Source organism: Amphiura filiformis, chromosome 11 (assembly GCF_039555335.1).
Source record: "Amphiura filiformis chromosome 11, Afil_fr2py, whole genome shotgun sequence".
Taxonomy (NCBI): Eukaryota; Metazoa; Echinodermata; class Ophiuroidea; order Amphilepidida; family Amphiuridae; genus Amphiura; species Amphiura filiformis.
The window spans coordinates 56848200-56861557 of record NC_092638.1 but is presented as its reverse complement, the minus strand read 5'-3'; the positions used below and the strand labels follow the sequence as shown (position 1 = coordinate 56861557).

The window sequence follows — 13358 nt, the reverse complement described above, 5'->3', positions numbered from 1 at the left end:
GGAATTCCCTTTATTTCTGCGCTTTAAGGGATAGATCACCGGCAAATATATTACTTTATTTCTTTAAATAAGATAATGATGAAGCAAGGATAATTTTAGTCTTTGATATTTCGGGATTATTCAGTAATTAAATATTTATGAAATTTATTATAGAAAGTACGCCACCAACGACCATAGCAATAACAAAATGGCAGCGCCCACAGAAAGAAAACATGGAGATAAATCGTCTACACAAAATCGTCCAAAACGATACGGCGAGCATCAGACAGAGCAAAAGAAGCCATGCAGAGCATGTACAGATTTCAAGTCTTACGCAAAAGCCCAAGGACTAGTTATGCCGGCAGGATTAGCAGCTATGGCAGTGAGTATATTGGATTTTCTTTTTAAGCTTACCGTACCAGGCAACCAGCAAGTACAAGTCAAGTCATGATGCATGATGCAATGCCAATTAGTCACGATTATCGCACTTTCAGTTTCCCACGCGTTTGAACGGGAATTGGATTGCGTACTTTTTCGATGTCTAGTGAGCAAATTTTTTCAATATTTTGAGAAAATGATGTCAAATTTTCTATTCTATAAATTCTGTATTGTTTGGTAATAATTAGGTAACCCAGGCAAACCTTAGTTAACACATTTGCTAGTCAGCCAAATTCGCCGACAATGTCAATGCATATTTACATAGAAATTTAAAACAACTGGCCGAAGAAGGAAACGTACATATGTTTTCTATACTTCACTTGACCCAAATATATGATTTTTTATGGTGATAAGTCACTCGCACATGGAATTTTAGAGGGATTTGGATAGCAGTTCCATTAAAAAAAGCTGCTATCAAGTATCATAAGGCCGTATAAAATTAATGTTTTGGTTCTCGCCCCTCCCTCCTCAATTTCTGGGATTTGTCAGATTTTTTTTTTTTTTTTTTAGATTTTTCAATTATTTTAGACTTTGGATTGTTTTATGAATTTTTCATACATATATAAATAAGTTTATTAGAGAACAAGGACCACTTCCAAGTCTTTTGTGGTACTCTAGGGGTTTATACCTCAGAATCTCACATTTGAAAAAAAAAAAAGTGCCTCATCGTTTCCTCGAGCACTGTTGGAAAAGACCGAAAACTACAGACAATGCTGATTTTACACTGAAAAAAAAAAAAAAAAAAAAAAACACCTCCTCCCTCATCAATTCATGAAAATCCTCTGGACGAGAACCAAAATATTAATTTTATACGGCCTAATGAGACTAAGATCTAGAAACACCCCTGAAATGCCGTTTTGGGGAATTTTGCTAGCTGAAACTTTTTGATGAAAGTCAATCTTTGACAAGATGTAACTTTGCTACGGAAAGTGCTATGAAAAAATGGTTTTCAGTTTTGGCTTTGTTTACTCAAGGGCTTTGATTTGATATATAAAATGATGCAGTTTGATGGCAAATTTTGAATTCACCTAGCATACCTATAATAATGTCTTTTGCCAATAGTATGTTTAAAGTTGTAATTTTGTGTTTTTGATCGCAAAGATCGAATATTTTCGTTCCCGATTCGAATTCTGAACCCTTCGCAAGGGTGCCGATTTAGGCAGAACTTTGACGATAATTTTGCCTTTTTGGACACTAAAATGCTTTCGATCCTTAATTTTGTTTCAACCGAGTCTTAAATTAGCAAGCACAATTTGGTTGGTACCACTTTTATATACATTGATGAAATTTTAAAGATTTTTTTTCAAGTTTCTAACCGGCGCAAATCGTTAAGTGTGTATTTTCCATTGACATCCAAAATGGCGTAAGCCAGTCCTCAATATACATAGGTACGGCGTATAATATAGGACTGGCAAGCGAGTCTAATGCCAATGGCAGTAGCGCAACACATAACGCGTGGAATTGCGTAATATGCCTGCGACATTGCATGTTGCATTGAGTGCAATGGCAGTTTCATCATCAATACTCTAGTCATGCTAGTATTTATAAAGAAAATGATGGGCCGTAGAAAGAAATACTTTACAGAAATTCAGTTGAGTTTTTTTTTTTTTTGTAAATCAAAAGGGCATTTCATGATCCGCAAAGGCAGCCTCATCCCCCACTTTTCTCAAAAAAAGTTTGAAAACCTCGGGCTACATAATGACTACCAAACATTTCTTGCAGATGGTTTTATAGCAAAAATATCGTCAAATTTGAATTTCGTTCTGGTATATACCAGAATGAAATTACAACAGTCAATGGCTTTTTAATATGGATCAGTGAAATACACATGCTGTAAAAGTCAATATTTTGAAGATTTTGTCAATTGCACGAGAATTAAATTTCACGTTTTGATATTGATACAATAGAAACGTAATGCAAAAGGTTCGCGAGTTTTTATTTTCGCAATTTTACGTCCCACTCATGAAATTAAGCTAAAATAAAAACCTCGCGAAAATTTCTCCTTTACAGTAATCAAATACGGTAATCATGCATAACTCAAAACGCAAAAATCGAAATCGACTGAAATTTTGGTAAATATCTACTGAAAATGTCCTAAAAAGAAATGCAAGGATCACAAAATCATCCTTTACACTTTGTACATGTAAAAAGCAGCAGCAGAATACCCAGAAATTAAGCAATTAAGAAGAAGTTGATCGAGAAATCTATCTATCCGTGTACTCTAGCATCAAATGTGAAGCTAGGCAGAAAAAAAAAAAAAATTTGTATGGTCAATTTTGACCTACGGTACCCTAAAATCTGGAAATATAGGGTGCTTTTTTTTCTTCATTGAATTTTCTTATTTTTGGTATAAAATACACAAACTGTTTTGCCAATTTGTAATTCATGGGCACACAACTGATCTATATAAAAACAGTTTGAATACCTTGTAAATCGTAGTTTACCATCGTATTTTGTAGTGAACGTTTTAATAAATTGTATATACTAATTACTACATGTATGTAGTAAAATATTTAAAAAATACTGACTGACCGATCCAGACTTTTGGAGCTTTAAGGGGGTACTACACCCCTCGATAAATTTGTGTCTATTTTTGCATTTTTCTCAAAAACTAATAACACAGTGGTAACAAAAGTTATGTATATGATAGGGGCAAGGAATCCAATTACTACACTGGAATTTCAGTGACCCAAGACAAGCGATTCGTTATTTACAATAAGAAATAAGGTACAACTAGTATGTACCTCATTTCCTATCATATATACTGAACCGCTTGTCATGAGTCACTGAAATTTCAGTGTAGTTCTTGGTTTCCTTGCCCCAATAATATACATAACTTTTGTTACCAGTGTGTTATCATTTTTTGAGAAAAATGCAAAAATAGTCACAAATTTACCACAGGGGTGTACATGTAGTACCCCTTAAGGGCAATACAAACTTTTTTAAGCCCTCTGAGTAAGCAAATTCGAAGCTAGGCTTCTCGGGCTAGATCTTCAACCGTCCACTGGAATAATAAAATATATTTGCAAAAATATTTATTACACATGGTAGTAGGCCTACTTTATGTGAATATGCCGGTATACAAAATTTTAAACTGCCCAGAATTGATCAAAAGTAAAAATATACAGTATTGTTGATCACAAAAAAGTTTGATTCCTGAAGGCCTTTGAAAGATGAAAATTAAGTTTATTTATTTGTTTTACTTTTTACAGGGTGTGCAAAAGAAAGATTCCAAAGAAGACCCAGAGTGCCCCTTGGACAGAGAGGAACTTGGTCGCAACACCTGGTCATTTCTGCATACAATGGCTGCCTACTACCCAAACAAACCAACACAAACACAACAGAAGGAAATGTCTCAATTCATTCACTTGTTTTCAAAGTTTTTTCCATGCGACGTATGTGCAGAAGACTTGCGTGAAAAGTAAGCTCAATAATCTTACTATTAAAAAAATAAAAGGGAAATGTTGTGAGCGTGTGCCATGTATGGATGTGGGGCTGTTAGTGTATGTTTTATGAAAGGCTCCGTCAGTTTCAATCCAAATGTTGCCAAATTCATATGTGAAATCGAGGAATATTAATATACCGAGAGGGCAAGGAACTTTATTTGGTTAAAAACGGTCAAGAATTGGCCTCAAAAATTTTGATCGTAGCCAGAAACATGCAAGTGTGGGCTCTTAAGATCAGTCTTTCATCATCATGCGATCACACTCATCACTAAAATCATGTTGATGAGCTCTTTTACATATGCACTTGAAGAGCAGTGAAGGTAAAATCTAAGGGGCAGGGGGACTTGAATTCTGGCCAGGAAGGCAGGTATCTAGATGCTTAATCCAAAAACAAAGACTAGCGCTAGTTTTGTGACTCTCAGATTCTATAGGAGCAAAGGGGATATCAAATTTAGCTAGGGATATCAAATTTAGCTTTTATAGTCTCCAAAGGGGTATCAAATTTTCTGATTCCATGCCCATAAATAAAAAAGTAAAAACAAAATGTGACTTTCAAATTTGTTCACTTGGTCTTATATGGAGGATTTTCACCGAAAATCCTGGCAAAACTAGTTCCATTTGGGGTATGTTTTTTATAGAAATCTGGTCTTGCTAGGGGTACGTTTTGATAGAAATTTGGTCCGCTATAGGGGTATATTTTTACTTAAAACCAGTCCAGGAACCCCGGATCTAGCATGGGTACCCAGGAAAACTTGTTTTATTTGCATCCAAACATATCGTAAGTGAAGTCAAACTCATATTTACCGTTACAATTGCTTCTTTTTCAGATTACAAACCAATACTCCAGACACAAGTAGTCGACATAATCTATCTCAGTGGTTCTGCAGACTTCATAACGATGTCTCAAGACGAATCGGAAAGCCCCAATTTGACTGCTCGAAAGTAGACGAACGCTGGCTGGACGGATGGAAGGATGGGTCGTGCGACTGGTGACATCGGCTTTGTTTGGTTTCATCAGAAATAACAGGCAAAACTGTGGTTGTGTGTGAATTGTCTACCAAGCAGCACTCAAAATAATCATCTCAAAAAAAGTAACTAACCCCCCTTAAATAATGGCCATTATTCAAAAAGGGGCTATTGTATTACAAATCTGTAAAATGTGTTGGAAGCAGAATTTATTTCTGCGCATTTTGACACCTCATTTGATACGCAAGCCCAGAAAACAATAAAGCACCAGTCAATCTAATGTAGTGATGTCCAGATTTGAAAGTTGCACTTACATACAAATTATTACAATACAAAAACACTCAAGATATCATTACACAGATTTCCTTCCATTACACTCAAATGCAAAATCATTTACTGCAACTTTCAAATCTTGGGTTACATTGATTTAAATGTACGCTGTGACGTCAATATTTAGTCAATTGCTGCAAATGAGGTGTCAAAATGTGCAAATATAAATTCTGCTTCCAACGCAATTTACAGATTTGTAATACAATCACCCGTTTTTGAATAAGGGTCATTATTTAAGGGGGGTTAGTTACTTTTTTTGAGATGTTTAGATGGGGTGAGGGAGATCTCAGATTTGGCTTAGAAAATGCCGAAAATATCCCTCAAATATTGAATTATGGGGCCATTTTTTTTATAGAAAGTAGCCCCTGAATAGAACTATTTTGAGGCTTGTGGCTCAAAGTAAATGGGGATTTTGGTACATACATGTAGCTCCCGAAATCCTAAAAGTAGTCCCTGCAAGTTAAATTACAATTGTTACCCAACGGTTTTCTGTGATTATGGACGTGCATGTCAAATTTGATTTGGTCATTTTGAATAATGTTGTCTAGATATACTCATACCAAAATTCATGAAAATGATAAAAATGTAAAATATGTCATTATAATGATACAGCCGTGACTTACGACGCCTAATAAAGAAGCATGAAGCTATTCCATTTTGAGAACCACACCCGTTGAGGAAAATTGTGGAATTCTAACCAAATTCAAGTTTCAGCTATTGCAAATCTGGCAGATTTAGGAATTTCAACCAAATTCAACAGTATTAGCTATTCCAGATCCAACATGTTTATACAACAACAGTGAAAGAATATGCCAGATTTTGGAATTTCAATCGAAATTTTCTTATTAGAAATCAAATTTTGTAAAATTCAACTTTTATCAGCTGGATTTTAACATAAATTGAGCCAAAATGCCCATGGGGATTAAACTGGAATGGAGATAGTAGTGTCATCTTCCTCATCAGGGGAGTGTGCATGTCAAGCAGAATAGCACATTAAAGCCCTTTAGGCTTTAATGTGCTATTCCGCTTGACATGCACACAATTTTGGTCAAAATATACAATTTTGGTCAAATTTTAATTTAGTTATTCTTTGACAAATATTTTAAAATATTTTTAGTAACAACTATCAGGAATTTTTTTCTGGTCATTTTATGCCAAACTCATGAGGTAAATGTAAAATGAAAGAAAATTCATTCACTATCTTAGCTGCCTAACTGTGGTGTTCTATGGGGGATTTAAAGTCATAATTATGACTTCGAACTAGCCCTGTTGTCCTGAAAACACAATGGATTTGGCTTACCATATTCATTCCAATAAGCGACCAGGGCACTTAACAAAGTCATTTTGCGTAGGTGCTTATTTTTTACCTGGTTTATCTAATTTTTTCGTAAGGGGCGTTCATTAGAGAAAATTGATGTAGGCTATAAAAGGGTCCTGAGACGTTCTAATAGCTTTTCTGATGCAGAAAATGCATTGCTAGTTTACACAGGACTTGTAGTCCTCCAGCTATTTCACTGTATCGACGTCTATCTGTCACTTCAACATTATGGTATCCTTTAACAAATTGAAAATACCCTGGGTGGGCACTTAATGGGACATGGGCGCTTATCAGGTGTAAGTTGGGACACAAGTATAGTGAAAAACATTACAAATATGCAAAAAATCCAGGTTTGAAAAAAAGTGACCAAACTCATTTTAAAAGATTATACATTTAATATGACTTTAAAATCTCAGCTCTCCAATATCAAGTTCCTCTATACGGAGTGATGACAACAAAGTATGTGGTGTCAACATTTATACTCAGTGGAGTATTGTGAGTTTTGCCTGTTATTGCTGTAGTTCCAAGATTTTTTAAAAATCTTTTTATGATGGAAAATTTCAGGGTCACCGTCCAACTAAACCAATTGTATTAAAGCAGTGCTTTATATTTGTAGTGTTATAATATTCAAAGCATATTTCAATATATTCAAAGTAGTCAAGCTTCAACATAAAGCTTGCACCCAGGATCCATTTACCCACTGGTCATAACATTTTGGCTCCTGGTCCACACCAAAATCATATGAACCAGGCTCTACATTTTTTTCAAATAGAGCCTGGTTGTTAAAGTAGGTTTTGTATTTAATGTGTACAATTGAAATTTAAATGACTCTTATCCCTTTAAAATGACTCCTGGTTCGATTCGCTAGACAATCACAGGACCAGGAGCTGTTTTTCCCAAACGTGTGGATCCTGGTCCAGATCTGCTTATTTTGAGGCTTGTTTGTAGTGATGAAAGTTATCATGATTGTAATTAATCTTTATTTATATATAATAAGAGACAGTTTGAAATAATTGGGGTGCAGAGGCTATTTCAGTTATCTCAATCGATAAGGCGTTCGACTATGGTGCGAGAGGTCACAGGTTCGAACCCTGGTGGTGGTATAGTATGGTCTCATGAAAAATTGAGTTAGCTTGAAATTCCCCTGGACAAGGAACTTCCTGCTAATTGTCTCGTTGTAACCCATACGAAACTCAGGGAGCTGATCCTGGTTGTGATGGTCTTACATTGTATGTGGAATGTTCAATTCACTTTGTTGGTTGGCAGAAATGATATTACCAGTTGGCATGACAAACATCCAGGGTAGGATGTGTAACTGTATGAGTGTAAGATATACAATAACATCAGCCATATCATATCACCCACCAGTTGCCATGGCGATGTTGTGACCATCCAGGACAAGATTTTAGGCAAATTGATTTAATATTAAAATTTCTAAATTGAGAAATTTGACCTGACATCGCCCATTCAAGGTAGATGCTGTGGAAAACAACACATCAAGTTGGTTAGCTTTGTTTTTGTTTTTCAGCCTTGAATGATCACCAACATTGGGCTATTCCAGTTGAATTCCATACACCCCCTGTGGAAGACATGACCTTAACTTCCACACACAGGGAGTGCAGATTTCAAATGAGGAGGCTACCTGAATGAGTGACTCCAATTGAAATCTACACTCCCTGTGTGAGAGATTAAGGTTATGTCTTCCAAAGGGGGTGTATGGATTCAAAGGTATTATCAACTGCTCAGTGCCAGAAGTGGGTAAGTGCAATAGCTGCCCTGTGAACATTTGGTAGTTTACACACAGTATATTGTACTAATCTACACCGTGCAGCAACATATGGCAGCTATTGCACTTTTACACTTTTCTGGCACGGAGCAGTCGCTATGTTTGGGACATTAAAAACAGCTATGATATCTTTTGTGTTGTCAGATTTTACAACAAGTTTCTACAGACTCTGTTCGACAAAACAATAGCCCATTCACAAATAAACATGCCGACCAATAATTATGTATTATAAATGTTAACTGTGTTAACTGTTTTTATTCATCAAGTAGTTTACACTATCAGTGATGGTTGCTGTATAAAAATATACAACTATGTACAAAAGAAAAAATTAAAATATATTTATGACACAAATGAATGTTGTGTGTGCTTTAATATGTATATCATTGTGATCACTCCTTGGCCTGGTGCCGACATTTTATAAATGAATTTACATAAGCAGCAATCACAAGGCATTACGTACATTCCAGATAAAATTTGGACAAAAAAGAAAGGGGCATTTTTATGTTATGGGTTGCTTTTCTATAACTGGTGTTTATATGGAGTTTTATGGAGAGTGCCTGTTGAGTGTGCTATAACTCCCATTTTTAGGCCTAAAAATTGTTTGATTGGCGTAACATTAAAAAAAATTAGGGTAGGTAGGTCGGGATTTGTTTTTTTTTACTTTTAAAGCTGTAAATTGCATTTGATATAGGCCTTGGAACTTTTTTTCTTTTTTTTTTTTCTGTAAATTTTATTATTTCATTTTTTTTTGGCAAAAAAAAAAAAAAAAGTCTAGGATCTGGCCTACTTTTAGGGTCGGTCGTATTACGCCAATCAAACAATTTTGTAGGCCTTAATAGGCCAGTTTCTTTAAAGTGCCCTTTTCTAACTTTCTGAATTTTTCACAGTATGCAGTATGAACATGTGCAAATATAATCAAATAGTTGCCCTACCTGCTCTTAGAAAAAATTAAAAATACTTCTTACCTCAATGATAATGGAATGGGCTATTCCATTTAAAATCCGCACTACCTCTGTGGAAGATTTCAGAAATATCTTTCACAGGGAGAGTATGAATTTCAAATGGAATGAACTCATTTATAGGCAGCTCCATTTGAATTTCATGCCTCCTCTAAGAAAGATTCAACCAGAATCTTCCACAGTGGGAGAGTAAGTTTCAAATGGAACTGCTAAAGTTTGTTCGGCTTATATAATGCGGAAAAATTAAAGACTCATTACACTGTGTATTGATATAGAATGGCGTGCATGCTGTTGGGCGCAATGCTTCTGCTAGTTGTGCATTGCTTCATGCGCGACTAACGCATGCTTATATGAAGCGTGAGTTGGAACTTCATTGAGGCACGCTGGAACAAAAGACAATATAATTTCTGCCTTATAAAAGCCAAACACTTTTAATGTGTTTATTCCATTTGAAATTCATACTCCCCCTGTGGAATATATTTCAAAAATGTTCCACAGGGGTGGTGTGGATTTTAAATGGAACAGCCCAATGAAACATGGGTGGTATATCACCATATCAACACAGATAACAGCATTCCAGAATACACCATGTGCTGTACATGCCACATGAGAAATTTGACCTTTTTCAGCCAGACCAAACCATGATATTTTTTAAAGGATTATGTACTTTCATGTGCAAAAACCAATTTCACACTCTAAAGAAGTTAAGTGAACTTTGCCATGTTTACATTATACATTTACAATTTATATAAGTTTGTATATTGAAAAAATATAATACAGTCTCATGAGGCTAAATTTACATATGAAGTGTTTGGATGCAAAAATGGATATGCATTTGCGATATACAAATATAAGCAAAATACAATGGCGAAAATTAAAAAAAAAAGAAAATATGTGCCACCTTTGACTGATCATAATTTCAAAATTTTACCTTGGATTTTTAAGAGTACATGTAGGGTGTGAATTTAATGCTACAATTATAGGGCACATGTTGGTGGTCCTAACTCATGAAGTTTGAAAATGATATTTTATGAACTTGCATCTGAACCCCAGGGGGGTAACTCCCATTGTGGCCTGTACACCATCCGCGATAATCAACTTTGGTAAAGCACCCTAAACAAGGATTTAACCCTTGGCTAAAACGATACCCCTTGGCTAAAACGATACCCCTTGGCTAAACAGGTAACACGCGCCTGTTTTCACACCCTAAACAGGTCAGGAGTTTTATTCTTTGCATCAAATTTCATACCCTAAATTTCATTTCCGCGTATTAGCAATTGCAATTTTGCTACCCTTTTTTCCAATTGTTCATGTTTTTGACACCCTAAACATGGTACACGCGTGATCGTGCCTACCCACGAAAAAAACTACCATTTTACACATTTTTATTATCATGGATGGTGTACAGGCCACAATGAGAGTGACCCCCAGGATCTGAACTCTTCATATATTTTGAATATTAACCTACATGTAATTAAGTTTATGTGATCAGACCACGGAAGTTGAAATCCATACACCCCTATGGAAAACATGACCTTTATCTCCCACACAACACAGAAAGTGTGAATTTCAAATGTGACTACCTGTATGGGTGACGCCAAATAAAATCTACACTCCCTGTGTGGAAGATTAAGGTCATGTCTATGGATTTCAACTTGAATAGCCCATTATTTGCCACCCACCCTGGTTTATCAAGAGCAAGAATACACCTGGACTAGATAATAACTAGTGATTTTGAAAATTATTTACAAGTAATAGTTATTCCATGAGTGGCCTTCAGGCCACGAGTGGAATAACTTACTTGTACCAGCCCAGAGTGATACATGGCAAAAGAGACCACTGTCTGGCCAACACATGTTATTTATTACACTAAATGCTGTATGTTGACAATCTATGTTTACAAACATGCTGAGGTCATGGTTGTGTCCTCAAAGTATATACTCACATGGAACCCTTGTTGTGAGGTTACATAATGTTGTCTGGAAAATTTTAATTGAAAACAAGGACCACTCTCTGGGCACACCTGTTTATGAGGATGGTACAAGTAGTCTACCATGTCATGTGTTATGTCTGGAGCAGGTCATCTCTTTGGGTGGGTCTGTTTACTTATTGAAGTATATACTAGAGGGTGCGACAAGTAATCTCCCATGTGACTCCTTATGTCTGGAGTGAAACATGGGAGTGATACATGGTTTTGACTCCACTCCTCAGGAGTGGTACTAGGCAATAAAATCACCAAGTATGGTACAATGAATAACGTTTTCTAGTATCAGTCATCAGGCAACAGATTGAGATTGAACAAATGTCGGAATGTAGGTCGGCCATGTGGACAATTCTGAAAAGAAAAAAGGAAAGAAAATATGTTCAAGTTCAGAAGTAATGTCAATGTTAATGATAAGTGGAGAAAAACCAAGTTACTCTAAACTTGGGATGTCCATTGATTCCTCAAACGGAACTTGATCATTTATACTACAAAGTTGTCAGGATTTCAGTTATCAGAAGTTTGTGTTATCAGGTCTTTAAAAAATGTACATGCTTGGGACATTAAAAATAGCTGTGTCTTATTTTGTGTTAACATATTTTGAGACATGTTTCCACAGACTCTTTTTCTTGTTTCTTAGTGATGTGTGGAATGAACTCTGCACTCTATATATTGTAGAAGTGACGGTCCCAGACCTGAAACTGACCATTTGTGAAAAGAGAGGAAAATAGCACAAAACCATGCTATAAAAGTTCAAATTGGGCTGAAAATAACAAATAATGCTTAAATTTCAGGAATAAAAAGAGGAAATCAGCTAAAAAGAGGATAGTTTTCCAGCTTTATCTTATTGCGAGGTGCATCAGTTTTAAAATTCTGCTTGTTTTAATGTGACTTCAGACCTGGAGATTGCATGGCTAAATTTTCAATTGATTACATGCTATAATAAGAGTGACAATCCCACTCGTTTTGTATAATACATGCACTCAACTTACCCAGGGTTGATCCAAGTCTGCCATGTGATTAACAAGCTGAAGATAAAATTACAAGAAAAATTAACTCTAATATTACAATATCAGCTCTGTTTAATGATGAAATCCATTAACTAATTAAATGAGACCTGTTTCCACAAAATATGTGGAAAGTTGCAAATCTTCATTTTTTATTTATGGTCAGATTCGTAATAAACACATCAAAAGAAATAAGTCCCCCTCGTCATAACATCGTAAAGTAAAACTTTGTACCAATAAAACTTGCTTATAAATAATTATATGATTGTTTACTAAGTGTTTTGTGAAAATGAAAGATGTCCATGACTTCATGGCTGAATGAACCCAAATTGAAGACAAAAACTGCCCTTTCCAAAAGTCACAAAGTAGGCCTATGCTTGTTAACTGCAAGGCACATTGGGACAAGGAATGGAACTGGCCATCTTACAACTCACTGTGCTGAACTCTGCACCAAGGGGATTTGCATGGCTGAATGATCAAGAATCGATACACATTACAGTAAATGTTCACTTGGTGAGGAGTTTAAACTGCACTCAAACACATGGGGTTTTCCATTAGTAACAAGCCATGAATCAACTTTTGTGACAAGCATAGGCCTACTTTATATACTTCATTAATATATTCTTGTTCATTGATTGGTTAAAAGTGGATCACATGACCAAAAATAGTTCTACCATCAGTACTCCTATCCGTAAATAGTACCTCTAAGCCGTAAATAGTATTTTCAATGACCCGGATGAGCCGTAAATAGTACCTCCAAGCCGTAAATAGTACTTTTGACCATGCCTTCACGTGCGCGCGCATTCGATCGCGACGGAACAGTTCACGCACGCTTGAAACTGCCATAAGCGTCATTTCGCGCTGCTGTAATTGGTTAGCCCGATTTTAGGCTATTCGATTTTTTGAAGGGTAGGTTGTGCTTAAATTAGCCGTGCTGTTCACTCAGGATATAGAAGCGGGAGAGTCAAAACGTCAAATAATTTTCTTTTAACAAATCAATGAACAAAGAACATATTAATGAAGTATATAAAACAAATATATACTGCCTTTATTTTAAGTTCTGGTTAAAACTATGGTCCCTCGTTGAGATCAATTAATACTATTTTCCTTCTGGGCTGCGCCTCAGGAAAATAGTACTATTGATCTCA

General features: G+C 35.8%; 2 protein-coding genes across 2 annotated transcripts in view; one reads left to right on the top strand and one right to left on the bottom strand.

The window, feature by feature from the left end:
* The first annotated feature begins 162 nt into the window (after positions 1-162).
* LOC140165049 (FAD-linked sulfhydryl oxidase ALR-like) lies at positions 163-8503 on the top strand. The gene is made up of 3 exons (XM_072188466.1): positions 163-361; positions 3630-3838; positions 4691-8503. Exons 1-3 carry the CDS (start codon positions 188-190, stop codon positions 4854-4856), a joined length of 549 nt encoding a protein of 182 aa, XP_072044567.1. The 5' UTR covers positions 163-187; the 3' UTR covers positions 4857-8503.
* Positions 8504-10601: 2098 nt separating this feature from the next.
* Positions 10602-13358, bottom strand: part of LOC140165047 (mismatch repair endonuclease PMS2-like) — a 128206-nt gene continuing 125449 nt past the window's right edge. Inside the window, exons 23-24 of the mRNA XM_072188465.1 lie at positions 12196-12231; positions 10602-11557 (exon numbers count right to left, since the gene is read on the bottom strand). Of these exons, the coding sequence (XP_072044566.1) occupies positions 11492-11557; positions 12196-12231 (102 nt within the window). The 3' untranslated portion in view covers positions 10602-11491. The remainder of the gene's footprint in view (positions 11558-12195; positions 12232-13358) is intronic.

Excerpts from the sequence above, each read along its gene's own strand:
- LOC140165049 (XM_072188466.1), top strand. The coding sequence starts at position 188 with ATGGCAGCGCCCACAGAAAGAAAACATGGAGATAAATCGTCTACACAA. Across the intron at positions 362-3,629 it reads CAGGATTAGCAGCTATGGCA|GGTGTGCAAAAGAAAGATTC; the intron begins GTGAGTATATTG and ends TACTTTTTACAG. Across the intron at positions 3,839-4,690 it reads GCAGAAGACTTGCGTGAAAA|ATTACAAACCAATACTCCAG; the intron begins GTAAGCTCAATA and ends CTTCTTTTTCAG.